The 26,742-nt window shown below is 40.4% G+C and overlaps 1 protein-coding gene across 1 annotated transcript in view; it reads right to left on the reverse strand.

Moving 5' to 3' along the window:
• Positions 1–1,607: 1,607 nt before the first annotated feature.
• si:dkey-192p21.6 (uncharacterized protein LOC565246 homolog) overlaps positions 1,608–26,742 on the reverse strand; it is a 97,936-nt gene continuing 72,801 nt past the window's right edge. Inside the window, exons 12-18 of the mRNA XM_034185532.1 lie at positions 24,982–25,103; positions 17,702–17,825; positions 17,510–17,596; positions 16,631–16,708; positions 4,182–4,252; positions 3,060–3,172; positions 1,608–1,810 (exon numbers count right to left, since the gene is read on the reverse strand). Coding sequence (XP_034041423.1) covers positions 1,629–1,810; positions 3,060–3,172; positions 4,182–4,252; positions 16,631–16,708; positions 17,510–17,596; positions 17,702–17,825; positions 24,982–25,103 — 777 coding nt within the window. The 3' untranslated portion in view covers positions 1,608–1,628. The remainder of the gene's footprint in view (positions 1,811–3,059; positions 3,173–4,181; positions 4,253–16,630; positions 16,709–17,509; positions 17,597–17,701; positions 17,826–24,981; positions 25,104–26,742) is intronic.

Raw genomic sequence — 26,742 nt, forward strand, 5'->3', positions numbered from 1 at the left:
ACACAAATCCATATAACTATAAAAATGTTACGAGCGAAGCGACGCGTAGTGGTGCAAAGCTCACTCATGGTACAGGGAGTCCCAAACTTGAAGTGCCAAATTTTTAGTCCACAGTGAAACAATGTCGGACTCTGTAGTTTTCTCTGGGCCCCTCCCCAATCGGACCGGGAGTGTTCTCCTTGAATTGCTGGCTGTCTGAGTGGTGTCCAAAAAATGAGGTGGGCTTCATAGGTAATTGGAAAAGTTTCTGGGGAAAACCTGGTCTTGTTAGGAGAGACGGCATCCATCCCACTTTGGATGGAGCAGCTCTCATCTCTAGAAATCTGGCCAATTTTATTAAACCCTCCAAATCGTGACTATCCAGGGTTGGGAGCAGGAAGCAGAGTTGTAGTCTTACACACCTCTCTGCAGCTTCTCTCCCCCTGCCTTTTTTCCCTTTCCTTTTTTTTTCCCTTTACTTTCTGTAAAGTCATAATACATGTTGATTTGGAATAGAATGTGCAGTGGACCCAATGCATTTACATGTATTAAAATAAAAGCTATAATTTCTTTGTCCCTTTGTAGTGTTCTCGATGTCCTGTCCCCTGTGCATATCTGTGGTCAGTCTTTTTTCTGTGTCCTCGTGTTAATTGTCATTATGTTCCATCTATGCCTTGTGTGGGTATTCTTTGTGTTCGGCTCCCTGTCTGTGTCTGTCATTCCTTGTTAACATCCCGATGGTCTCTCCCCTGTCCGTGTCCCTGGTCTGTCTGTTCATTGTCTTGGTGATCTGTCCTCTGCCTGTGTTTCTGTGCCTGTCATTATGTGTCAGTCCTGTGTTCTTCTGTTTTTCATGTTAGGTTTCCCTGTTTGTACTTAGTTCACCTTTTGAATTCCATGTTAGTTTTCTGCCTTTGTTTTCTTGTTTGGTATTTGATTGTTTTGTTTAGGTTGTGTATTATCTTGTTGTCAATTCCACTAACCCTCAGGCTTTGGTTGAGTTTTGAGTCCCCTTTTGTATGTTAGTTTTCTGTGTGTTGTGATGTGTCTTTTGTTCCGACTTCCCCTACACTGTCACACTCTGCACCTGCCACTCATTTGCTCATTTGCTTCTTCTGCGTATTAAGCCTGCCCTGCTTTGTTGTTGCTGTTTTCTTACTTTTTTCTGCCAATGTGTGGTTTGTGAGTATACTGTTCATCTTTGTCTCCTCCCATTTATGTACCTCTAGTTCTTAGGTTACCTTTGTCGCCACCTGTGCATTGCCACGCCCTGTTTATTAGTTGGGTTAATAACCTTGCTACTTCCGTTTGTGTTGTTGCCATTTGTGAATTATATTTTGCGTTTATTTGCGACTCCTCTTAACCCTTGGAAACTCACTTTTGTATTTGGACATTTCTCACCTGTGACATTAAATCACCTCATTTTTTACTTACCTCCTGTTTAGATTCCTGCCTGCATATTTGGATTCATTTTGACACTGCACAACCTAACAGTGCTATTATTTTGAACACAACTGTATGTGCAACTCTAACCAGCACATCCCCAACACTCAGTAATGTAATTTGTAAAAGTTTACAGTACTTGGAATATTTGTTTTTTTTATTTGGAAATAACAGCATCCACAGACTGAGAAGGAGCAGGTGATGCTTTATATTTTCAGGAAGAACTTCTTTCTGTAGAGCAGATAGGCGATGAGCACCCACAATGCTGTTCCCCACAGGCTTTGGAAGAGCCACTCCCAGTGACTCTCCTGGAAGCGCATCTCCCAGCTGAACGGGAAGTAGAATCCCAGGAGAGAGTGGCCAACATACACCAGGATGGAGTTCATCCCTGATGAGAGGAGGCACACATCACACAGGACAGTCAGTGTTCCGTTTACTACAAGGGTGTGCACGTGTGTGTCTCTTGAGCCTTGCAGCTTTTAATTCCAGCACCCCCCACCACCACCAAAAAATAGACAACACTATCAAGTAGGGCTGCAACAAACGATTATTTGGATCATCGATGAATCTGAAGGGGTTTCGACACGATTAATCGGATTAGCAGGGAATTTTTTTTAAATGTGCCAGGGAAACAATTTTTCTCTCCTTCCATCTCTTTATTTAATAACAGAACATTATTTGAAAACTTAAAATACTTGAAAATCAACAAATCGTCAAATGTCCCTTGGCTGTTGAAATATAAATAATAAGGAATAAAACAGTTTATAATAAAGAACAAAAATAATTTCAAATGACACTGCTTTATCAAAGTTGCCATAAAACAACATTGAAACATATAAATGTTATAAAATATAGGTGAAAAGAGATATTTTGTGTGCTGCAAATGAGCAGTTAGCATAACCAGTTAACCATAAAACCTAAATCAAAAACTGTAGCCCGACTCATTATATGAGCAACATTCTCTGTATAGCTTGTAAACTATGTGGTCATTTCACAATGACACATGTGACTCGTGTCTCTTTCTCTAAAATTGTATGTAGCATTATTAGTTATTATTACTATTATTATTGTTGCCATTATTATTAATATAATAAAAATAATTAAAAACATTATAATTTGTAATACATTTGACTCTTTTACGACAATAAACGCTGAGCCATTAATTATTATACAGAAAACAAATGCACAAACATGCTGAAATGTCAGCAGCTTAATGCTAACTTTAACATTGAAAACGCCATAGACATGCTAACGCATTAGCATTGGCGTTAGCATAAAATACATCTATCAACTGTTTCAGAAGACCATAACAGGTCAGTTTAAAAAGGTAAATATTCCTCACAGACATATGCTTTTTAGGGTTTTAGTGGGGAAAAATTAGGATAAAGCAAAATAAAACAAATGAAACCAACGAAGCAGCAGCTTGAAGCACTCCTTCATTGGTTCAAGATTCAAAGCAAAGCTTGGTTGATTATATGGAAGAAACAAAACATTTGCAGTAAAACAAAGTTTTTTAGCAACTAATCGATAACTAAATTAGTTGACAACTATTTTAATAATCGATTTTAATCGATTAACTCGATTAGTTGTTTCAGCTCTACTATCAAGCATTAGCCAGTTTCCATGATATGCAGTACCTGGGTATGTGAATGGCTGCCCTCCCCACCACCTCTTGATATCGATGACAAAGTACATGATTCCTAACAGCATGAATGAAAAGCAGCCCATAGACATCACGTAGGACAGGGACCTGGGGAACAGAAATGGACCATTAGCGACTATTTACAGCGGCAACACATTTGTGCATCAATGCAAGTGTGTAAAAACAGTCTCCTGCAGATAAATAACACCCAGAGATCTGAAGCTGCAGGACAGTTTGCAGGTTTGGCATCAGCAGGACAACTTTGGCATGCGCCTCCGTGGAGCCGTGCCAGCTAACCATGTGCCTGTCTAATCCTAAGTGTAAGAATGCTTGATGTAATATCTAATGGACGACGGAGCCACCTTGCAGCAGGCTTTTTTTTAATCACAGCTGAAGTGGGGCTAAAAAACTCTTGCCCGGGAGTTAATTACTTCTGGACATCTCGGCAGGACTCGTGCTCAAGAGCTCAATAACTGTGCATGATGAACTGCCTATAAAAGCCAGGCAAAGTAATGGAGAGGGATGAGCATGGCTGCATCAGGGGCCCCTGTGGAACATCACGAAGAATTTGCTTACACATCACAGATGAAATGGCATTCTTCCTGTTGCAACGTTAAAATGATTCACATCATATTAAGCGGAGAGTGGGAGAGACGCAAACGCGCGGGCTGTGAAGCCACTTGCACGTTTCATTTAACGATTGTATTTCATGCTAAATCATCGCAAACGTTTATCAAGATGGAAGCTCTCTTTTGCCAAGAATGTGGACGGGAGATTGGGAACAGTCAGACAGTACAGATGAGTTTCCCGGAGCCTGATCACATTCCACCACACAAAAGCGCGGTAAAATGTGCGCATGCTTCTGCCAAGAAGGCTGCTGGCGCACAGAGAGTAAACCGTCCTTTTCTTTTCTGACTGTTAGGAAGCATGATCACGTTGGAGGATGTACGCCGCCTCATCTCACACTCCTGACAGCCGCAGTGATTATTTACAGGTGTAGCTGTAGTTAGAGGGAGGGGAGCACGTGTGTTTTAGCAGCCTTGATTTGCACCAGTTGAAAACCCATCTTTCTTTTGTGAGGAAAGTGGCTGGATTTAGAGGATCCGGAAGCACTTACCACAGGTTCTTATTGACAGGTATAAATCCTTCGTCTCGCGTGCACTTAGAAGGGATGGCTGCAGAGACTCCCTGAGGATGGAAATGAAACAGATTTCAAATCGATGGAGGCCGAGTAAAACGAGCTGGATTGGGAGGCTAAAATGTGAGGATACAGAATTACTGAGTCCCAACAGATTAGCAGATCAACTGACAGCGAGTTGAACCAGGACCTGTAAATGTGTCCCTCGTCCTTGCTCAATTCTTACACACGGTTCGACACCAAATATACTACTCTGATGAGCTCTTCAACAGCACCAAAAAAAATCAAATTCAGATGTGTTGAGTTGTCTGTTGTATTTACTAGAAGGGCACTCAATAGAACAAATGCCTCAACCAAGGCGGAACAGGCACTTTGACCGTGCACTGTATAATGTCATTTTGACTGTTTGACATTTGATTGGTGCGTGACATGGATTATTCATCCATTTGTGTTGCGTTACATTTAGCATGCATTTTGGTTCCTTTAGCATGCAAATTTGGTTCCATATGTTTATACCATTGCACACTGCGAACGCCCATCCACTAGTGTATTAAAACTGCAGTTTTTGGTGATACGTGTTTGAACGTGCGTATTTGTGGCACCGTTGGCTTGCTATAGACTAGTGGGTGCCGGTGTTTGAGCTAAACATGTGGAGTTTGTTTTGTTGATGGTGACATTTGAAGAAGCAAATTGATGGTCTAATTCTAAACACACAAACAATCCACTACGATGTAAGCCGCTGCGGCATGAAGAGCTGGTTAGGATGAAAAGGTTGGACTAATTTCTGATGTGATTTTTTTTCGCTTCACTGAGGAAGTACACAGTCCTGTTTTTTGTTCTGGTTTTGGAAGTATCGGAAGACTACTGCTTTCCAATTTGACTGAGAACAATTTTGGACTCATAAGTTCGTGTTGGACTTGTTACCAGCATTGATGCATCAAAATGTAAGTCCCTTTTCTGTTGTCTATAAAATTAACAAAATATCGAAAAATAGAAACATCTATTTAAGCCATTATAAAAAACAAATAACGAATGTTTTTACATCTTTTCAATGAAACGAATATTTAATTTGGTGAAAGCTGGAATGTACCATTCAACTCGGTTTTGTCTCGTTGAATAGTAAGTTCCAGCTTTCACCTCATGAAATAGTCGTACCATTGAACTCATAAACATTCATTATTTGTATATCAGTTCGGGCAATATAACAAAAACGTCAAATCATAATACATGTAATTTCATATCCCAATAACAGTATATATCACAGTATAGTAAACCTCCTGTAAATGTAATAAATAATACTCATAACTGACCACATGGAAATGCATATTATTTAGTGATCTGTGCGTGTGTGTGTGTGTGTGTGTGTGTGTGTGTGTATTACATATATATGTAATATATGTAAGCTAAAATTTAAATACACTCAACAAAAATATAAACGCAACACTTTTGGTTTTGCTCCCATTTTGTATGAGATGAACTCAAAGATCTAAAACTTTTTCCACGTACACAATATCACCATTTCCCTCAAAAATTGTTCACAAACTAGTCTAAAGCCGTGATAGTGAGCACTTCTCCTTTGCTGAGATAATCCATCCCACCTCACAGGTGTGCCATATCAATATGCTGATTAGACACCATGATTAGTGCACAGGTGTGCCTTAGACTGCCCACAATAAAAGGCCACTCTGAAAGGTGCAGTTTTATCACAGCACAATGCCACAGATGTCGCAAGATTTGAGGGAGCGTGCAATTGGCATGCTGACAGCAGGAATGTCAACCAGAGCTGTTGCTCGTGTATTGAATGTTCATTTCTCTACCATAAGCCGTCTCGAAAGGCGTTTCAGAGAATTTGGCAGTACATCCAACCAGCCTCACAACCGCAGACCACGTGTAACCACACCAGCCCAGGACCTCCACATCCAGCATGTTCACGTCCAAAATCGTCCTGAGACCAGCCACTCCGGACAGCTGCTGAAACAATCGGTTTGCAATAACCAAAGAATTCGCACAAAACTGTCAGAAACCATCTCAGGGAAGCTCATCTGCATGTTCGTCGTCCTCATCGGGGTCTCAACCTGACTCCAGTTTGTCGGCGTAACCGACGTGAGTGGGCAAATGCTCACATTCGCTGGAGTTTGGCACGTTGGAGAGGTGTTTCTCTTCACGATGAATCCCGGTTCACACTGTCCAGGGCAGATGGCAGACAGCGTGTGTGGCATCGTGTGGGTGAGCGGTGTTTCTGATGTCAATGTTGTGGATCGAGTGGCCCATGGTGGCGGTGGGGTTATGGTATTGGGCAGGCGTCTGTTATGGACGAAGAACACAGGTGCATTTTATTGATGGCATTTTGAATGCACAGAGATACCGTGACGAGATCCTGAGGCCCATTGTTGTGCCATACATCCAAGAACATCACCTCATGTTGCAGCAGGATAATGCACGGCCCCATGTTGCAAGGATCTGTACACAATTCTTGGAAGCTGAAAATGTCTCAGTTCTTGCATGGCCCGGCATACTCACCGGACATGTCACCCATTGAGCATGTTTTGGGATGCTCTGGACCGGCGTATACGACAGCGTGTACCAGTTCCTGCCAATATCCAGCAACTTCGCACAGCCATTGAAGAGGAGTGGACCAACATTCCACAGGCCACAATTGACAACCTGATCAACTCTATGCGAAGGAGATGTGTTGCACTGCATGAGGCAAATGGTGGTCACACCAGATACTGACTGGTATCCCCCCCAATAAACAAAACTGCACCTTTCAGAGTGGCCTTTTATTGTGGGCAGTCTAAGGCACACCTGTGCACTAATCATGGTGTCTAATCAGCATCTTGATATGGCACACCTGTGAGGTGGGATGGATTATCTCAGCAAAGGAGAAGTGCTCACTATCACAGATTTAGACTGGTTTGTGAACAATATTTGAGGGAAATGGTGATATTGTGTATGTGGAAAAAGTTTTAGATCTTTGAGTTAATCTCATACAAAATGGGAGCAAAACCAAAAGTGTTGTGTTTATATTTTTGTTGAGTGTAGTTAAAAACATAGACTGGATAAAAATGGACCTCCTCCCCCACCTTCAATCTCCCCACCCCCAAGACCTCCTTTCAAGGCCATGCCTCCAAAACATGAACGCACACTGTGCCCGAATGACTGCTGGGAGAATGGAGAGTTGGAGAGTACCTAAGGAGGAAAAAGTACTTATCACTAAATAAACTGCTAATTTATGAATGTTTGATGGCATTTTGGAACATAGCCGTCTCTGCAAATTTGATTTAATAACACAGGACACAGGTTTCTTTATGTTGAGGACCCCAGCAATTGACAATGCAATTAGTAATGTAGGTCAATACTTTGGACGCAGTTGGGTGTGTGGATTGAAACACTCGTGTCATCACGATTTTTTAACTGTTGTCAGAACGTATCATGGGAAGTTGGTGTATGTTATTAGCATCAAATACAGGGTCCATGCTATGGAATCAATTTTGTGTCAAAATAAACAAATAAGTCTTTTTCAATATGAAAAAAATGTAGGAATTTCAGAGCTGATGCAATCCTGCAACGCTCTGCACACACCACAATATAAATGGACAAGTAAATATACACGTCTGTAATGGTTCATCATATGACTTCTGTGGGCTTCATTATGAAGTCTTTCATACCAATCAATCACAAATATTTTGCTGATCAATATATGTTTTCAGATTTGGGTGAGTGACAGTGTGTCATGAAGGGCCAAGACAGTGCATGTTTTTATTTGGTTTTTATCAGGTGTTTAAGGTTGAGGACAGAAACTCATCAGTAATCCACCTGCTAAGGTGATTGGTTGCAGGAAAACCTGCACTTCATGATCAAAAAAAGTGTTTTCAGACAATGTTTTCCTTAACATTTGACCTTTGAACCAAGTGACTCCAAAATCTAATGATCCATCTAGAGTTCTTGGTGGTGACATATACAAAAAAGGTTTTCAGGACATGTTTGCTTTGACCTTTGATTAAACCACTCCAAAACTTAATTATATGCTGTAGATCATCCATCTAGGCTTCTTGGTTGTCATTTCCTGGACTCCAGAAGAAAAAAAAAAAAAAATCTAAATCTAATCACCTCTAGCTATTGATCCAGTATTCCAACTACATTTGATCCATCTAGGCTTTTTTTTAGATGACTTCTTCCTTGACCTTTCACCAAATTACTCAAAATCTAATCACCTCTAGATATCTATCGAATATCCATACCAAGTTTGGTGTATCTGTGCTTCTTGGATGTCAAGCTATAGAAAAAAATGGCATTTTCTGACCTTGTTATCTTTGACCTTGACCTTTAACCAATCTATTCCAAAATCTAATAACCTCTGGATATCTATCCAAGTAATATTCCCACCAAGTATGAAGGAAATTCTGTCCAGCCTTTTTATGTGTCTACACACACACACACACACACACACACACACACACACCAACACACACACACACACACACACTACACACCACACACACACACACAGAAATTATTTGTCTTTTCTGCCATCATTAAAGCTGCTGGCATTTTACATTTTTTTATGTGTCCTTTTGTTTACAGTTGCACCTGCTTCTTTCTCACTAATCAGACATCTGGGCTTACCCAAAATTAGCAGGTGCCCGCGCTTACCCGTGGTTACGAGTTGAGCAAAATTATCTTTCATGATATTCGAGTATACATGATCTGGATACACATTTTATACTCAAGAGAGAGAGAGAGGGGAGCCAAACATAGCTTGTTAGGTGGATATCCATCAGTGTGTTGATGACAGAATCGATGGAGTGGAAATAGCCTGGCCGGGGCTGGATCAGTTCTTCAGGCTATCCGGCTCGCAGGATGTGGGATGGGGCTGGTATGTGGGGCACTCGCTCAATTTCAATGTCTCATTCCTGTGGGCTGATCGTTGGACTGTAATTAACGGCGTATTGTTTATTAGGAGGAAGAGGCACGGCTGCCCTAACAACAACCCACTGCAGAATTAACACTACAGCGTCCTATAAAAAGTGACTTCTGTGATGTGCATTAACCCAACCCTGAGGCTGGGCGCCTGCAGATGTGAGCCCCCCTCCACAGAGGAGCGCCGATAATGTTAAGAGCATATGTCTAAAACAAGAAGCAGGGCAGTTCAGACTCCTGTTTCCCCAACAAGCCCAAATTATATTAGAAAAGTCAATATCAAGAGCAAGAGCAAGCCAATCAGTAAAAAAAAAATTATATATATATATATATATAATATATTATATATATATAATATAGTATATATATATATATATATATATATATATATATATATTTGCTGGTCAAAACACTTTAGGACTACAAAAAGGAACCAATACAAAGCTAATACACTTAAGCAGAATATGGGGGACAAATGAATACTCCATTTGTGTTTTACTCATTTCAGACATCTGTTCCCAGAATCAGTAATCTGTTCAACATTCTACTGCAAAAAGATTTTATTTTCCATTCCGGATAACCAGGATTTTAAGTCCACACACTGATCATCACTATACTGCTCCAGGATCTTTACCAAGTGGACAACTGTACCACCACAATCATTGGTGTGGTGTTGTACCTGGTGATCTATGAAGTACGTGGAAAAACATCAACTGATAGGAAAAAAAAAAGCATAATGTTTTTCATTGTGTGTTACTTTATCACTCTGTGCCTCTAGGAAAGCCAAATGGGTGTAATTTATTTCTCCTCCCTCTGGCATCACAAGCAACAATAACAGTCAATATGATTCAGCACAAGGAGACGTAATGAGGAGGTGTTTCACTTAAGAAATGAGGTTAACGGCATTAAATCCTCACACTAGAATTTCAATTGATTTTTCAATATATAACGTGGATTTGTCCTGATATAAAAACACAAAAGTCACAAATGGGTTGCTTTGCCCTTATTTCTGAATTATGCACTTAAAAATCAGGAGTGTCAGTAACTGACCAGAACTGTACACACAGACGGGATGTGAGACGAAACAAAAACAGCATAAAAGACCCTACAGAGTGCAGTCTGTAAATGTTTGTACAAGTCCATCTGGGACTTGTCCAAATCCACTATGCAGTCTGAACGCTAAGTAAAATGCAGGAGGCGACACATGAGGTTGATTATGGAGCAGTGCTATTTCGAAAGAAAGCAAGAAAGAAAGAAAAAAGAAGAAATAGATGTCATTCGTTTGATATCCAAGACAAAAAATGACCATCCAGTCTTAACAGCAACAAGTCCAAAAGCCCGTCTCGGTCATGGTATGGGGTCGTGTCAGTGCCCTTGGCAAAGGTAATTTACAATTCTGTGATGGCAGCATTAATGGAGAAAAGTACACTTAGATTTTGCAGCAAGATATGCTGCATTCAAAATGACATATTTTCCAGGGACGTCCATGCATTCTTCAGCTAGACAATGCAAAACCACATTCTGCACACATTACAAAGACATGGTGACAGAAGAGGAGGATACAGGTACTGGACTGGGCTGCCTGCAGTCTTGACTGATTAAAAACAAATGTGTGGAAAATTTAGAAAAGAGTACGATATATAATCTGTCAACAAGCTTCTGGATTTTTGAAGCCCAATGAGACATTGCATGTACTATATAATAATACAAATTATATAACGGCTGAGTGGATCCTTGTCATTTGATTAGTGGGTTGTATGTCACGTGACATGGATTATTCATGCTATTTGCCGTTATGTTTCGTTAACCGTGCAATAGCCCTTTTTTTAGCATGCAATTTTGGTGCTATATGAAATTTGCTATTGCACGCCTCGACCACCGTGCTCACTCACACTGCCGGGGGCAGTGTTTAGCTAAACATGGCAGAGTTTGTTTTGCTAGCACATGACGATTTGAAGGAGCTAATTGAGGCTGCTAATTCTTGTAACACACCTACAAAAAAATAAATCCACTCTGCTGTAAGCCGTCTGGTGGCATGAAGAGCTGTTAGGATGAAAAGCTGGACAAACGTCTGACGTGATTTTTCGCCGGACTGAGGAACTACACAAAGTCTGTGCACGGCATCACGGATGACATTGTTGCAATTTTGGACTCCCGTTTGAAGTTTGTGTTGGACTGTTAAGCACCAATGAAACACCAAAATGTAAATGTAAATATTTTCTGTTGTTTATAAATTAATAACAAATCAAATGACAAGGATCTGTTTTAGCCGTTATATAAAACAAATAATGAATGTTTTTACATTCTTTCAGTGGAACGAATATCTAATTCGGTGAAAGCTGGAACGTACCATTCAATGAGCCTCGTTGAATGGTACGTTCCAGCTTTCACCTCATGAAATATTCGTACCATTGAACTCATAAACCATTCATTATTTGTATAATATTACAGTTGTGGTGTTGACAGTTTCCTATAAAGTTCACCAGAGTTCAATTCTATCAGTCAAACAAGTAACTCCATACAGTTGTGTGTACTAATTAATTAAAAGAACACGTACAAAAATTGCAGAATGGGCAAACCAATATTGCATTGCGACTGAGATATTATTACTTAAACTATCGGACTTGGCGTTTTTCCCTCCTCCTTATTCTGTTCTGCACAGTTTGATTTCAAAGGCAGAGCCATGCAGCCAGCCAGGTCCTCTCCATCATCACTCCAGGTCACAGAGCTTTAAGTTCAGGATGTCTGCCTCTCAGACATGTATGCTCGTATTCCGAGGACCCAGAGACAGACTTTTTGTAAATGAGCTACATTTCTATTGGGTCTAAAATCGAAAACCATATCCTGGCTGATTTCTGCAAAGTTTGGCTTTTCTACACAGATATCTGTCAGTCTCATTAGAGTAGCCTGCTGCCACAGGTTACAAATGCAAAATGGACCGTCTCATATCACACTCCACTGTTCCCTACGGGATGCATTCTTGCTCAAAATGAAACAGAAGCCCTCTCCCTTCTTTTTGCATCAAAGGACCACCCAAATGACCAGAGCTCCAAAACAAGTATAACCTCCATGCTTTTCCAGTAGATTGAGCATATTTAACGCTACATAAAAACACAACATAGGTAAATTGACAGTGTAATTAATTCATAAAAACTATCGAAATTAACCATTGATTTTGAAGCATAATTAATGAAGAACGTGGAAAAGGAAAGAAGTGTTCCTACCAGAGTTTGACTGTTGCTGTGTCGTTTTTATACTGTAAAATGCTACGTGGCAACACATACTGCCAAAAAATTAAACATTTAAACTTTTCCAATTCGTTCAGCTGCAAAGACAAACCTGATGAATACAAGAAAGATGTACAAGTCAATTTAGAACATCCACTCATTCATTTTCTATGCCCACTTATTCCATTTAAGGGTTATGGGGAGGGGGGGTGGATACTATCCTATCAGTCATTGGGTGAGAGGCGGAGGACACCCTGGACACGGCCACATACAGGCAGAAACACATTCACACCTATGGGCAAATTTAAATTTCCAGTTCACCTAACCAGTCCGATCGGAAGTGGCAGGAAGCCAGAGCACCTGGAACCAACACAAACACATGGAGAACATGCAAACTCCACACAGAAAGAACCAGGTGGGAAGCAATTACACAATCATCTTGCTGTGAGGCAACAGTGCTAACCACTTAACCACTGTGCTGCCTAATTACTTGCATGAAAATATTTGAAGAAATTAAGTTGTAACATCACAAAAATCAGATTCTTCAAGCAGCAATCACAACAAAAGCTTGTTTTTCCTAAGCAGTGGGAAAAGCTGAGGTCATACCCTGTAAAATACTTTCATATCAGGTTTGGGAACACATGTTTGTTTTGAAAATTACAGCACCTACCACACTGTAGAACCTCTACATGACCTTGAAAGGCCAAACTTTTAGAATGGTTATTCTAATGGAATTGTTACAGGTAACACTAATATTAAGTCACATATTTCCTTTCCATTAGTAACATGGCCATGGGTGCAATTTGGTGGGGGATAGGGGGGACATGTCCCCCCCCACCTTTTCAACCAGGGTGGACAGAATATGGTATGTCCCCCCCCACCTTCTGACATATATGTGTGTACTTGACACATGCTATGTCAGTCTTATGTGCAAAACCATGTCAGAATAGTATCTTTGTTTATCCAAGTTTGTATTTTTAGCGGCATTGACTTGTTTACAACACCTGATTCTTGTTTGTCACATTCGGAATTTTCTGGAAACCAAAAATAGTTGCCTCTAGGGACTAGTGTCTACACATAAGTAGCAATGGACCATATGCTAATTTACTAAATTCTGAAAGTTAGAAAAGGAAATCAGAAAAGCTATCTGGGACCTCAGAAAGCCCATCTGCAATTATTGCTTGATCTCCAAAATCTGTCTATGCAAGTGAAATTATGTTCAGTATGAGTGTTGTCATTAGGGCCACTTCAAAAATTAAATTCATGATAAGTCATTTATCCTAAACTTATGATCTGTTGTTTTTTTCAAACTTATGCAAAAACAAATCTTGAGAAAAAAAATACAGTATGCGATAGTTAATAATTATTAAGAGCCTGTTCTTTCATATTTATGAAAACATTTTACCACATTGCATTTGTTTTGTTTTTTTAATGAAAACTCAACCTATCATTCTTTTTGAGTTATACACATGTGGTGATACCTTATTTACACCAGGATGTTAATAAAATCAATGCTGCTATTCTCAGAATAAAATACTTATATCCGCAGTTTCAAATTGCATAAGTCAAATGGTGTCCACTTTATGGTCTTCTCAAAACATTAAAATTACTGTTCTGGATGCTCAGAAACCGTTGGCTTCTGGGGGCTAAAGCGGCCCCCAGACCCCCGGCCTATGGGCTTCGGCCCTGCGGGCCTCGCACTTTGGCCCCCCCCCCCCAATTTCTAGTTCTAGATTGCGCCCTTGATCATGGCATTTGACCTCTGGTGTACTTGAAAGTTTAAACTCTTGGAATGGCTATTTTGACGGCATGGTCACAACTAGGCATGCACATAACTGGTACTCATTGTGCTTGTGTGTGCTATAAATAAATGATGTGCAGCAGAAAACACAAGGGAAGCACTTTATTAAAGAAAGCAATGACAGTTTTTGGAACGTTTCTGTGTAGGCTCTCAGTTGTCCAGGTGGTTTCCATAGTAGAGAAGCTTGACTCTTCGACTGGACTGGGTTGCTTGACGCGAGGACGGTTTGCTTCAAAACGCAGAAGCTTCCTCAGCTAAAATTCTTGCTCTGGTAATCTGACTTCTGTCTGACCCCTGTCGAGAACAAAAAAGTGTTTCCCTCTGCTGTACATCAATGATTTTTTAGCACACACGAGCACAATGAGTACCAGTTATGTGCACCCCTGCAACTTCACCTATGGTTTACTGTTCATCTAATGAAGTCAAAGATCAACTTCTTTTGACCACATGACCTTTGCTCTTGGTGACATTAAAAAGTCAAACTCAAAGTCATAACTGTTTAACTCAAACACTTGGGAGCAAATATGAATTAAACATGGTGGAAAGGTTGTGTGTTAGATGTTGTTAAATGTCAACACCAAGCAGAATCACTGGTATCAACCAATTACAAAGAAATAATTTGTATGAATCTGTGTCAAACATGTAATGTGTAAGTGTTATATTCCATAGGTGCCCGTTGTAGTGTTTCTTTCTTTTTAACTATTTTAACTAGGGATGTCCCGATCAGGTTTTTTGGCCCTGATCCGATTCCGAGTCATCTGATTTTGACTATCTGCCGATACAGAGTTCCGATCCGATACTTTAAAAAACTGAATGAACAATGAACAAATGCTAAACATATAATATTTTCATTTTGATCACCTTATTTTATTATTTATCACTTAAATAGTGCACTTCTCCTTGAGTTAGCTTGAACAATCAAGTAATAATCTACCAGACTTAAAAATGTACAAATTTCCATGTTATTTTATTTGTCTAAAAATAAATGTCCAAGGTTCCTTATGTTAAACAAGAAATTATCTAATCTGAAATAACAGGTGGTTTTAATTTACAGATGAAAGGTTTCTAAAGAACCATTTATTGATTTAGCTATTTTAATTACAAGTGTTCTAAACTTTTTTTAAACAGTAATCAGAAATTTTGAGGTAACAAACAACAACAAAAAATATTTACAAGGATTTTTCTTCAGAAAACTGCTCTATAAAGGAGCAGTCCTGTGACATGTTTCTGTTTTGTAGAGATCAGTGGTTTCTGCACCGATCTGTTTTGTACAGATCAGTGGTTTCTGCCACTAGTCTTCTGTGTTTTGGCCCGACACAGCGCGAAGCTACGTCACAGCTCAGAGCGCCAAAAGATGGATAATTGAATCAACACCTACCTCAAAACTTTAATAACATACCAAACAAAAAAAGTAATAAAGACAATAAACTTGGTAAGAATTCAGTTTACAATAAAGCCTCCTGTACCCCTTGGGTCTGTGTTGTATAATATGTCTTGTTAACTGTTTGGAATGATGCCTGTCTGCTAGTCATATGGTTTGTCTGCCTGTACCTCTTGTTATGTTTTTTCCTTTGTTCAATAAAAAAAAAAGAAGATTGGGTTGAACTTTGACCGCGTCAGCCTGCCGACAAGCGGCAATGCACGCTCCCGTCAGAAGCGTCGTTTTAGCTCGGTTTTTGACGCGATGCTTCTGATGCCTCTAAAAAGCAACGTGTCTCATTGAAAATAATGCTTTTTAGACCGATTTTTGATGCCTCTGATGCTTCCAACGCGTGAAAGGCCCATTAATCTGCAATGATGAGCTTGAAATAGTGCTGATCAAAATAATGAGGATAAAATCTATATCGGATTTCTGATCTGGATGCAACGTCCTATTTCGATTACGTCTGAAACCACGTGATCGGACCCAATTTTCGATCACGTGATCGGATCAGGACATCCCTAATTTTAACACAACTTGGAGGGAATGGTGTGACTAACTGTTTTATTGAGAACATTATACATATTTTGTGATGATGGAGTAGAACATTCCTAAAGGAAATCTGTACACAATTACATACAAACAGAAGAACTACAACTTGACCAAAGCTCTGTGAGTCCTCCAGGACTTCAAAGTATTGCCTTTGTCAGGTGTACGTGTTTATCATAGTCTTCAGCAGATTGTCTGAGTACTGAAAATAGTACAAGAAGCAATATGCATGTGTGAGAGTATCCGTCCCATGAGGCTCTGGATACCCACATCTGCCCGGAAACAAAGGCATGCATGGATGATGTTTAATTGCACCTGAGATCACACGCATGTCCTCTACTATTTCTGATAATGAACAGCTTGGCAGCTGAGACCAATTACCAATGGCTGAAAAACACATTGTAAGTTCAAGTTTGTAGCAGTGAAGTTAAAGTTTGCATTGCAAGTTGTGATTTGAACCTCATTTGAAAGTGCAGATATGTAGTATAGACCTTCCCATTCTCATACATACCAGAATAACAGCCCATGTGAGGAATCGACACATGATGTGACTGTTCATCCCCTTGTAGCAGATGATAATTTTGCCTGCCTGTATGGAAGTAAAGAAAGAAGTTCAGAGACCAACACTCAACTATATATTTAATGAGAAATACCATAAAAGCACAAAAAATCTGCCCGTCCCATTTATTTACCTTTGGGTAACTAAATAGTCACAGGATGCTGGTGTCAGTGATGTGTCCCTGACATGGCAGTCAAATTTCTGCCATCTTGCACACCCAGATGTGGTGTGCACGTCATCTGCGCCGCCTGATTAATTTGGTGATGATGAATGTGTTTCAGCTGACGACATTAGCATTGACAAACACAAACGAGGGCAGCGGACACCTGGTGTGTCCTCTAAGACGCATTGACTGAAGGGTTGAGTGCAAACCGCCCACCGGGAATTAAGCAATGTGGCTGTTTTCACATGGCGACTTCCCACCACTTACATGGTAGTGATGCAGATGCCGCCATCGCGGACTGTAAGTTGACTCAGACTCAAAAGACCAAAACGTCTTCCGTCACTTTCTGATAGCCTTTTGTCAATAATCAGCAGCTGTGAGCATGGTGGGAAAATGTATTTCATTCCACTGAGGTCTTTAGATTAATGCGATCATCAAACTACATCACTAATCCGCCAGTTATATAAACTGCAATAACATATTCACATAGAAATGTAAATATATTACACCAGGGCTGGCCTAATTTGACTAAAATAAGCTTTCAAAATTGGAGGTCATTTAAAGAAAACAAAAACTAGATAAAAATATGACTATGAATATGAATATAGTATACATAGTACTCTCACAGCAGTTCTCAAATTATATGACAGACATATCATTTATCTTACTTGCATGCCCATAAATCCCATGACAATGGAGTTGATTGTACCCAGAACCCCCTCTGGGTCAAAGGGCTGCGTGGTGTGATACATCTCCTGCAAAACGAGAGATGAAAACCACCAGAAAGATCATCTGGTTTTATTTTGTCTGCATGGATTGTGACAGACGCAGTGATGAATGGGGTGTGAAACTGATCTTACTTTGCATGTAGGATATCTGTACATGTTATCACCAAACATCCATCTATCAATGTATCCTGCTGCACCTCCAGTGCAGTTTGGGTAAAGACCATCATCGCCAATGCCGCCAGCTCCCAAATAACCCCTGGAAGCAAATAAGAACAGAATGATTATAAACAGAGAATTAAACGGGCACTCTTTATAGAGGACACAAAATAATTGGCCTTGTCACTCCAAAAATTTTGGAGGAACCAGGATCTCCATCAATGCCCCGTCATACAATGGTTACTTCACGTCACCTTCACAGACCCCTCCAACACCCCCTCATTATCTGTTGAGGGGGTGCATCACTACATTCCCCACACTATGGAATCTACCTGCCTCCTGGCTGGCAACATTCAAACCAGATAACTAGTGGACAACCACATCTCACAGGTACCTATCTATCGCTCACAGCTAGGTGATACTTGAATGTCCCATGAGCATTTTTCACTTGCTGAGCCCTCAGCACTGAAACAACTGTGCAGTGGACCATGTACAGAGAAATGCCCCACATGGTCATAATGCCGTAGCTGATGTTCCCTCACAATGTAAAGTAAACTTCATATGAGTCTCCCTTAGCAACTGTTCATTTGACAAAATGTCATTCCAGAGGCACCCAAGGATCCAACAGAGACACCAACTATAGTGCAATAATTCATTCATTCATTAAACAATCAAAGTATCTGTGGGTGAAAAATTGCAGTTTTCCCCATGTCTGCAGGCATGGGGAAAAGGCATTTGATACTGTGGATCATTCCATCTTGAAACCAGGATTGCTGAATATTGGTCTGTCAAAGCAAGCAGTGGGTTGGTTTGCGAACTACCTGTCTGACAGAATGCAATGTACACACTTCGGTGGTAGTTTCTCTACAATGTTAAAAGTCTCCTCTGGTGTGCCCAGGGCTCTGTTTTAGGTCCAATTTTGTTTAGCATTTTTGTGGATGTACTTGGCAGAAATGTCCCTGATGCTAAATTCTATTTTACGCTGATGATACTGTCATTTACTGTTGTGGCTCCACCCTTGCCAAGGCCATTGGCTTTTTACAGACTGCCTTTAACCTTATGGAACGTCAGCAACTAAATTTGAAACTTGTTCTTAGCATTTCCAAAACCAAATTTATGATTTTTTTCGTCAGCTTCTAAATCTGAAACTCATTCTTAACGTTTCCAAAACCAAATTTATGATTTTTTCCAAATGGCAGGAAGACTCTAGAGCCCCCTCCCAATGTGTTCTCCCTGCAAGGAAATATGATTGAGCTAGTGCCTTGCCACAAGTATCTGGGTGTTCTGATTGATGACAAGTTTTCTTTAAGTCTCATATAGAGAACCTGATCAAAAAACTAAAGCTAAAACTGGGGTTCTTTTATCGTAACAGGACATGTTTTACCTTTGCCACTAGGAAAAATTTAGTAGCCGCCACCTTTCTTCCTTTATTGGATTACGGCGACCTTCTTTATATGCATGCCCCTGCAAATTGTCTCCAATCTCTGGACTCCGTGTATCACGGTACCCTGAGGTTTTTTTTTTACATGTTGTAAAACCCTCACTCACCACTGCAACTTATATAGCAGAGTTGAGTGGCCCTCGTTGGCTGCACGTCGTCTCTCACACTGGCACATTTTTATTTACAAAGCGATCTTAGGTCTACTCCCCCAATATCTACTCCTTGCGGTCCAATGATTGCTATTTGCTCAATGTCCCCAAAATTCACACTGAGTTAGGTAAGCAATCCTTCATGTACTTCGCACCTGCTGCCTGGAACTCACTACAGAGAACTTTGAACTTGAGGGAACTAACTTCTCTTGGAACATTTAAAAACATTATGAGGGACTATCAGCCCCAACCAGTCCCAGCAGAAGACTGCCCCTCCCTGAGCCTGGTTCTGCTGGAGGTTTCTTCCTGTTAAAAGGGAGTTTTTCCTTCCCACTGTAGCCAAGTGCTTGCTCACAGGGGGTCGTTTTGACCGTTGGGGTTTTACATAATTATTGTATGGGCTTGCCTTACAATATAAAGCGCCTTGGGGCAACTGTTTGTTGTGATTTGGCGCTATATAAAAAAATTGATTGATTGATTGATTGACTTAGTATCTGCCTCATATCGTTCTTGTTTCTGCTTATGAAAGCCCCATATTAACTCTATGATGTAACCAGATTGTATTTGTCTGTTTTATTGTCTGATTCTGTGTTCTCATCCTGAAACTTAATGTTTTTAAGCTGCTTTCTTGGCCAGGCTTCCCTTGGAAAAGCAATCTTTGTGTCTCAATGGGATCGATCTGGTCAAATAAAATTTTAATAATAATTTAAAAAATCTGGCCTCTCAGAGTGTGTTGGGCCTGCTTGTCTTTGTTGATAGAAGACGTGTTTCTTCAAGTTCACGACCAAACATCTGATCATGGCCCAAACTAGCCAAAGGCCATGTTTGTATTATGGATTTGTTTTACTATGGCAGGGGCCCATAAGACGGCTCTCTGAGTGTGTAAAGTCAGAAGGCTCTATGGGTAATGTTTGCATGCGGTACCTGTGGGAGCTTCTCCAGGTGCACCTGTTTTCTGCTTCGACCAAAATAAATCTCTCTCTGCATCGTATGACTGAATTCCGAGTGCTCCTTGGGTCGCCCGTCTATATTTTATGCTGACATCATCAAGGAAATTCCACAGGAGTATCAATAAGCACAGATGTGAGCAATAATAAATAGTATAAATATTATTCACCATGTACAGGTGTTTGATTAAAAGGTAACAGACTGCAGACAACAAACATTGTTAAATGGCTCTGACTCTTCAGTGATATTAACACATGTATGTGTGCAGGCAAAAAAACCATCAGAAGCCTGTCCAGCTGTTACAACCCATTGATCCAACTGCAATCAACTTGCCACCATCAAAACAAAATCTCTTTTTCAAAAACTTTGCGTGAAACACATTTTACTTGAATAATACCACACACAAAATCAATTAGAGAGTGGCTATACGCCCAACCGTTGGGTCAATAAAGTAAATTCGCGAGCATATACGCCCAACCACAACCGACCAATGAGTGTGCTTGTAAGCTCACTTCCGGTTTCAACGCGGGACGGAAAAAGGTGGATTTTTTCTCGCCGGCTGTGGGAGGGTTCACAGCCCGCCGAGGAGCTGTGATCTAATGCAGTTCTGTTTGGCTCATCAGACCCAGGGAACAGTGTCAAACTAACACCATCTTACAGCCAACAAGCAGCATTTTGTTCAAAAACTGTTTCATTGTTGTTAACAGGCTTCCGTTCAAAATGCTTATGAAGTTTGTCTGTTTTCATCCATTGCGGTGTTTTCGCAGTAATTAAAGACGGCGCCATTAAATGTGTCAAACATACGCCACAATAGAGCCTTAAAAAGTGGTGTAAAAAATGTAGTTTAGATGCACAAAACATGTCAAATACAAGATCACAGTTGGGCGAATAAGATAAGATATTATATTTATTTGCCCAACGGTTGGGCGTATAGCCTTTGCCAATCAATTATCCCATTCTTAGATCTGACGACGGCACTTTTTTCACAAAAAGTGAAAAAAGTGCTATCGTTTGACCTCAACACAATATTCTAAAACCTATGGCATGCGAAGTCATGCAGGGAGAAAAAAGACACTCAAAAGAAGCAACACTGGGCACGAGACCAAGGAAGATGGATCTCCTGCCTCCATTTCTCTTACTGCACATGACACACTGAGATCGGCTAATTATGCCCTCTGAGGCATCCGCCACAGGCACATAAATCACGGCAGCTCATAACAGCAGCAGCAGCACATGGTACACAAAACTGCTGCCTTACAACAAATCAAAACTGGAGCAGAGAGACATTGATGAAATCTACACTTTTGTTATACAGTATCTGTACAGCCATTATATAATAAAAAAAAGGACTGAAGTCCTATTAGATTACTGTATTACTTTGATCTAACATTCAAACCTCATTAATGTTTTCTAAGCTCTGAGTAATGTTGTCTGAACCCTTTTAAATAGCCAGCGGACTCATGGTTCCGCGTCAAACTCCATGTCCGTGCATCTGTACCATTCACCACAGAGAAGCTGTGTGCACAATGGGAGCATCTTCTTCCTGCAACTTCTTTGGTCATTGTTATTGGCCGAGTGCTGCAGATTACAAATATAATAGGAATCAGATAGGAGAAGGTATCTGAGCAGATTTCATACAGTCCCTCGTCTCCAAACTGCAAGGAGACAAAGGCTTCTCATTCAAAAGTCAGTGAATGCATTTTTAAATAAAAAAAATGCTGTGGTAAGATTTTTTTAATATTGGACAGGTGCATGTTCTAATGTAGCAGTAAAAGCAATCATAATGACAAGGGTCATTATGATGATTTTTAAAACAAGTCACTGTGACAATAAATCTGTTTTTGACACTATTACTCCCCAATACAATACATATACTAGATGACATTTGTATGAGCTTGATATTAAGTTCATGCAAGATTTTATTTTTAAACATGACCTGTCCTCTGCCAATGTTGATTTTAACTTGACATCTGGCACTATGGGTGTTCAAATAGACACAGTGTGTATTATTTGACTAGATGTCCCACATTATGTGAAATAACCATGCCTATGGGAGGACAAAAGCAAGCTTGTCTGGAAAAGCCCCCTGCCACTCAAGCCCTTGATTGGGTCTCGATGCACAGGAAGTGGACTGCAAGCACTTGTGCAACAGACAGATCACCTGGTCAGTTGGCCAGATAAATTGTGTTAGCTCTTCAAGGTATACAGTGCATCCGGAAAGTATTCACGGCGTTTCACTTTTTCCACATTTTGTTGTGTTACAGCCTTATTCCAAAATGGAGTCAATTCATTTTTTCCCTCAAAATTCTACGCATAACACCCCAAATGACAACATGAAAAAGTTTTTTGAAATCACATGTACATAAGTATTCACAGCCTTTACTCAATACTTTGTTGATGCACCTTTGGGAGCAATTACAGCCTCAAGTCTTCTTGAATATGATGCCACAAGCTTGGTGCACCTATCTTTAGGCAGGTTTGCACATTCCTCCTTGCAGCACCTCTCAAGATCCAGGTTGGATCAGGTTGGATGGGGAGCGTCGGTGCACAGCCATTTTCAGATCTCTCCAGAGATGTTCAATCAGATTCTGGTCTGGGCTCTGGCTGGGCCACTCAAGGACAATCACAGAGTTGTCCTGAAGGTTCAAGGTTCAAGGTTACTTTATTTGTACCAAAAGGTAAATTGTTTTGGCAGTGAGTCACACCATTCATAACAATCACATAACACATAAAAACCGATAAAAATACCCTAAATATAATTAAAAATATAAAAATACAATAAAAATATAAAAATATAATATAAAAAATATAAGAATACAATACCAATAAAGCAGTGCAGTACAGGCCAATAGCATGGCGCCAGAACAAAAGTCACAGAGCGTGTGCCATCTCAAAGCAAAAAAGCGGATAAATTAATTAAATATACAATCAAGATCGTCTGTTAAGTACACTAATAGCAGCAGGAATAAAAGTGCTCTTATAGCGCTTAGTTCTACAAAAAGGAACTTTATACCTCCGTCCTGAAGGGAGCAGTTCAAACTGATCAAAAGAGGATGTGAGGCGTCCTTTAGAACTGCCTCAACCAATCTGAAGTCACTCTTTTGATATCTTGGCTGTGTGCTTAGGGTCATTGTCCTGCTGAAAGATGAACAGTCATCCCAGTCTGAGGTCAAGAGCGCTCTGGAGCAGGTTCTCATCCAGGATGTCTCTGTACATTGCTGCATCCATCTTTCCCTCAATCATGACCAGTCTCCCAGTTCCTGTCACTGAAAAACATCCCCACAGCATGATGCTGCCACCACCATGCTTCACTGTAGGGATGGTGACTGGGTTCCTCCAAACATGACGCCTGACATGCACACGAAAGAGTTCAATCTTTGTCTCATCAGAACAGAGAATTTTGTTTCTCATGGTTTGAGAGTCCTTCAGGTGCATTTTGGCAAACTCCAGGCAGGCTGCCATGTGCCTTTTACTGAGGAGTGGCTTCCATCTGGCCACTCTACCATAGAGGGCTGATTGGTGGATTGCTGCAGATTGTTGTCCTTCTGAAAGATTGTCTTCTCTCCATAGAGGAATGCTGGCGCTCTGACAGAGTGACCATAAGGTTCTTCATCGGGTCACCTCCCTGACTAAGGTCCTTCTCTCCCGATCACTTAGTTTAGACTGGCAGCCAGCTCTAGGAAGAGTCCAGGTGGACTTCAATTAAGCTGTAGAAACATCTCAAGGATTATCAGTGGAAACAGGATGCACCTGAGCTCAGTTTTGAGCTTCATGTCAAAGGGTGTGAATATTTACGTAGACGTGATTTTTATTTTTAATAAATTGGCAAAAATCTCACATTGTTGTTATGGGGTATTGTGTGTAGAACTTTGAGGGAAGAAAATGAATGTCATCCATTATGTACATGTTATTTCTTAGTTTATTTTGAATAAGTCTGCAAAAAATAAAAAAAAATAACTTTTTTTTACATTGCCATTATGGGGTGTTGTGTGTAGAATTTTGAGGAAAAAAAAATATTTAATCCATTTTGGAATAAGGTTGTAACATAACAAAATGTGGAAAATTGATGCATTGTAAATACCTGGAAGAGTTGTTGACAATTCAACAATGTGTGATGTAACAAAAGCTTCTTGTATTTTGTCACATCAAATGGGCATAACCAAGGATCTTTAAACCTTAATTGCCAAGGAGGTTATGTTTTGCATTGAGGGGGAAATGTCTGGGGAAAATTCTAACCCTTGGTTAGAGGGACTTAGTTACAATCAGTGAGTCTGGCATTCAATATGACAACTACACAGGTACTGTTACTTTAACTGCCTGGGTTACTTTATACAACTCAGTTTTAGTTATTCTCAAATTACCCAGATACTTGTATTCGGTTACCTGCAATTAATAATGACTTACAGTAACTGACTTACAGTTAATCTTATTACTTCTATTGTTACCTTGAGTCATTCAGTGACTTTTACTTTTAAATTGGTTGCCTTTCATGATAAATATATTTAGATCTTTATGATATTCTGCTGACAACAAAGAAATGAACAGATGAATGTGATTAAAATATAACTTCTTTTGTGTAGGTAACAATAATTAGTTTGTAGATAAATCTCAGCCAGCACCCCGTTGAGAAAACCCTGCCTGTGCCTCTGATGCTGACTGGCACATGATGTTAAATTTCAGATACAGTTCATGACATTGCATGACCTTGTTTGACTTACGTGGGGCAATTGGGTATGGGCATGAGGAAGGTGATGCACAACCACAACATCTCCAGCAGGAGGACAACCAGCCACTGAGGCCAATAAACAATCACATCCTGGATGGGGTTCCACCAGTGATTCTGGAACACATAAACTGTATGTTGAATGTAAATTAATACTGTTAATTTCATTTGTTCATTTAATTACTTGTGTACATCGTGATGGCCTCACTATGGATTAGTGGTTGGCATTGTTGTCTCACACTGAGAAGGTCCTGCGATCACCTCCCACATGGTCCTTTCCATATTGAGTTTGCATGTTCTCCCTGTTTCCATAGATTCGTCCCAGGTGCTTTAATTACCTCCCACTTCCAAAGACATGCAGGTTCGGGAAACTGGTGACTCTAAATTGGCTGTAGGTGTGAATGGGTTTGTCTGTCTATATGCGGACTGGTGGCCTGTCCACGGTGCACCCCACCTTTTACCCAGTAACCACTGGGATCGGCTCCAGCTCTGTCGTGAGTTGGAGAAGCGGGTACAGAAAATTAATGAACATCATGATTGTAATCTAATTTTGGCAGATTTTGCTTTCCAACTCCACTGGAATTTATTTCAAATACTGTAACATGTCCGAAACTACACCTGCTTATTGAACAAAACAAAGTGACAAATCTCCTTCACAGTGCAGTTATTAAAGGTGACATGCATCATGTGTCTTAATATTCTTTAATTGATTTTTGATGAACCTGTCCATGTTCTGCTGGCAGTACTCAGGAAGAAGCATCATCAGTGTTGCCAGATACAGCTGATAACGTCCAGCTGAAAAGCTGCTCAAAAACCACCAAAATGCACACAAATCCATATAACTATAAAAATGTTACGAGCGAAGCGACGCGTAGTGGTGCAAAGCTCACTCATGGTACAGGGAGTCCCAAACTTGAAGTGCCAAATTTTTAGTCCACAGTGAAACAATGTCGGACTCTGTAGTTTTCTCTGGGCCCCTCCCCAATCGGACCGGGAGTGTTCTCCTTGAATTGCTGGCTGTCTGAGTGGTGTCCAAAAAATGAGGTGGGCTTCATAGGTAATTGGAAAAGTTTCTGGGGAAAACCTGGTCTTGTTAGGAGAGACGGCATCCATCCCACTTTGGATGGAGCAGCTCTCATCTCTAGAAATCTGGCCAATTTTATTAAACCCTCCAAATCGTGACTATCCAGGGTTGGGAGCAGGAAGCAGAGTTGTAGTCTTACACACCTCTCTGCAGCTTCTCTCCCCCTGCCATCCCCCCAATACCCCATCCCCGTAGAGACGGTGCCTGCTCCCAGACCACCAATAACCAGTAAAAATCTATTTAAGCATAAAAATTCAAAAGAAAAAATAATATAGCACCTTCAACTGCACCACAGACTAAAACAGTTAAATGTGGTTTATTAAACATTAGGTCTCTCTCTTCTAAGTCCCTGTTAGTAAATGATATAATAATTGATCAACATATTGATTTATTCTGCCTTACAGAAACCTGGTTACAGCAGGATGAATATGTTAGTTTAAATGAGTCAACACCCCCGAGCCACACTAACTGTCAGAATGCTCGAAGCACGGGCCGAGGAGGAGGATTAGCAGCAATCTTCCACTCCAGCTTATTAATTAATCAAAGACCCAGACAGAGCTTTAATTCATTTGAAAGCTTGACTCTTAGTCTTGTCCATCCAAATTGGAAGTCTCAAAAACCAGTTTATTTGTTATTATCTATCGTCTACCTGGTCGTTACTGTGAGTTTCTC

Source organism: Thalassophryne amazonica, chromosome 13 (assembly GCF_902500255.1).
Source record: "Thalassophryne amazonica chromosome 13, fThaAma1.1, whole genome shotgun sequence".
NCBI classification, from domain to species: Eukaryota; Metazoa; Chordata; class Actinopteri; order Batrachoidiformes; family Batrachoididae; genus Thalassophryne; species Thalassophryne amazonica.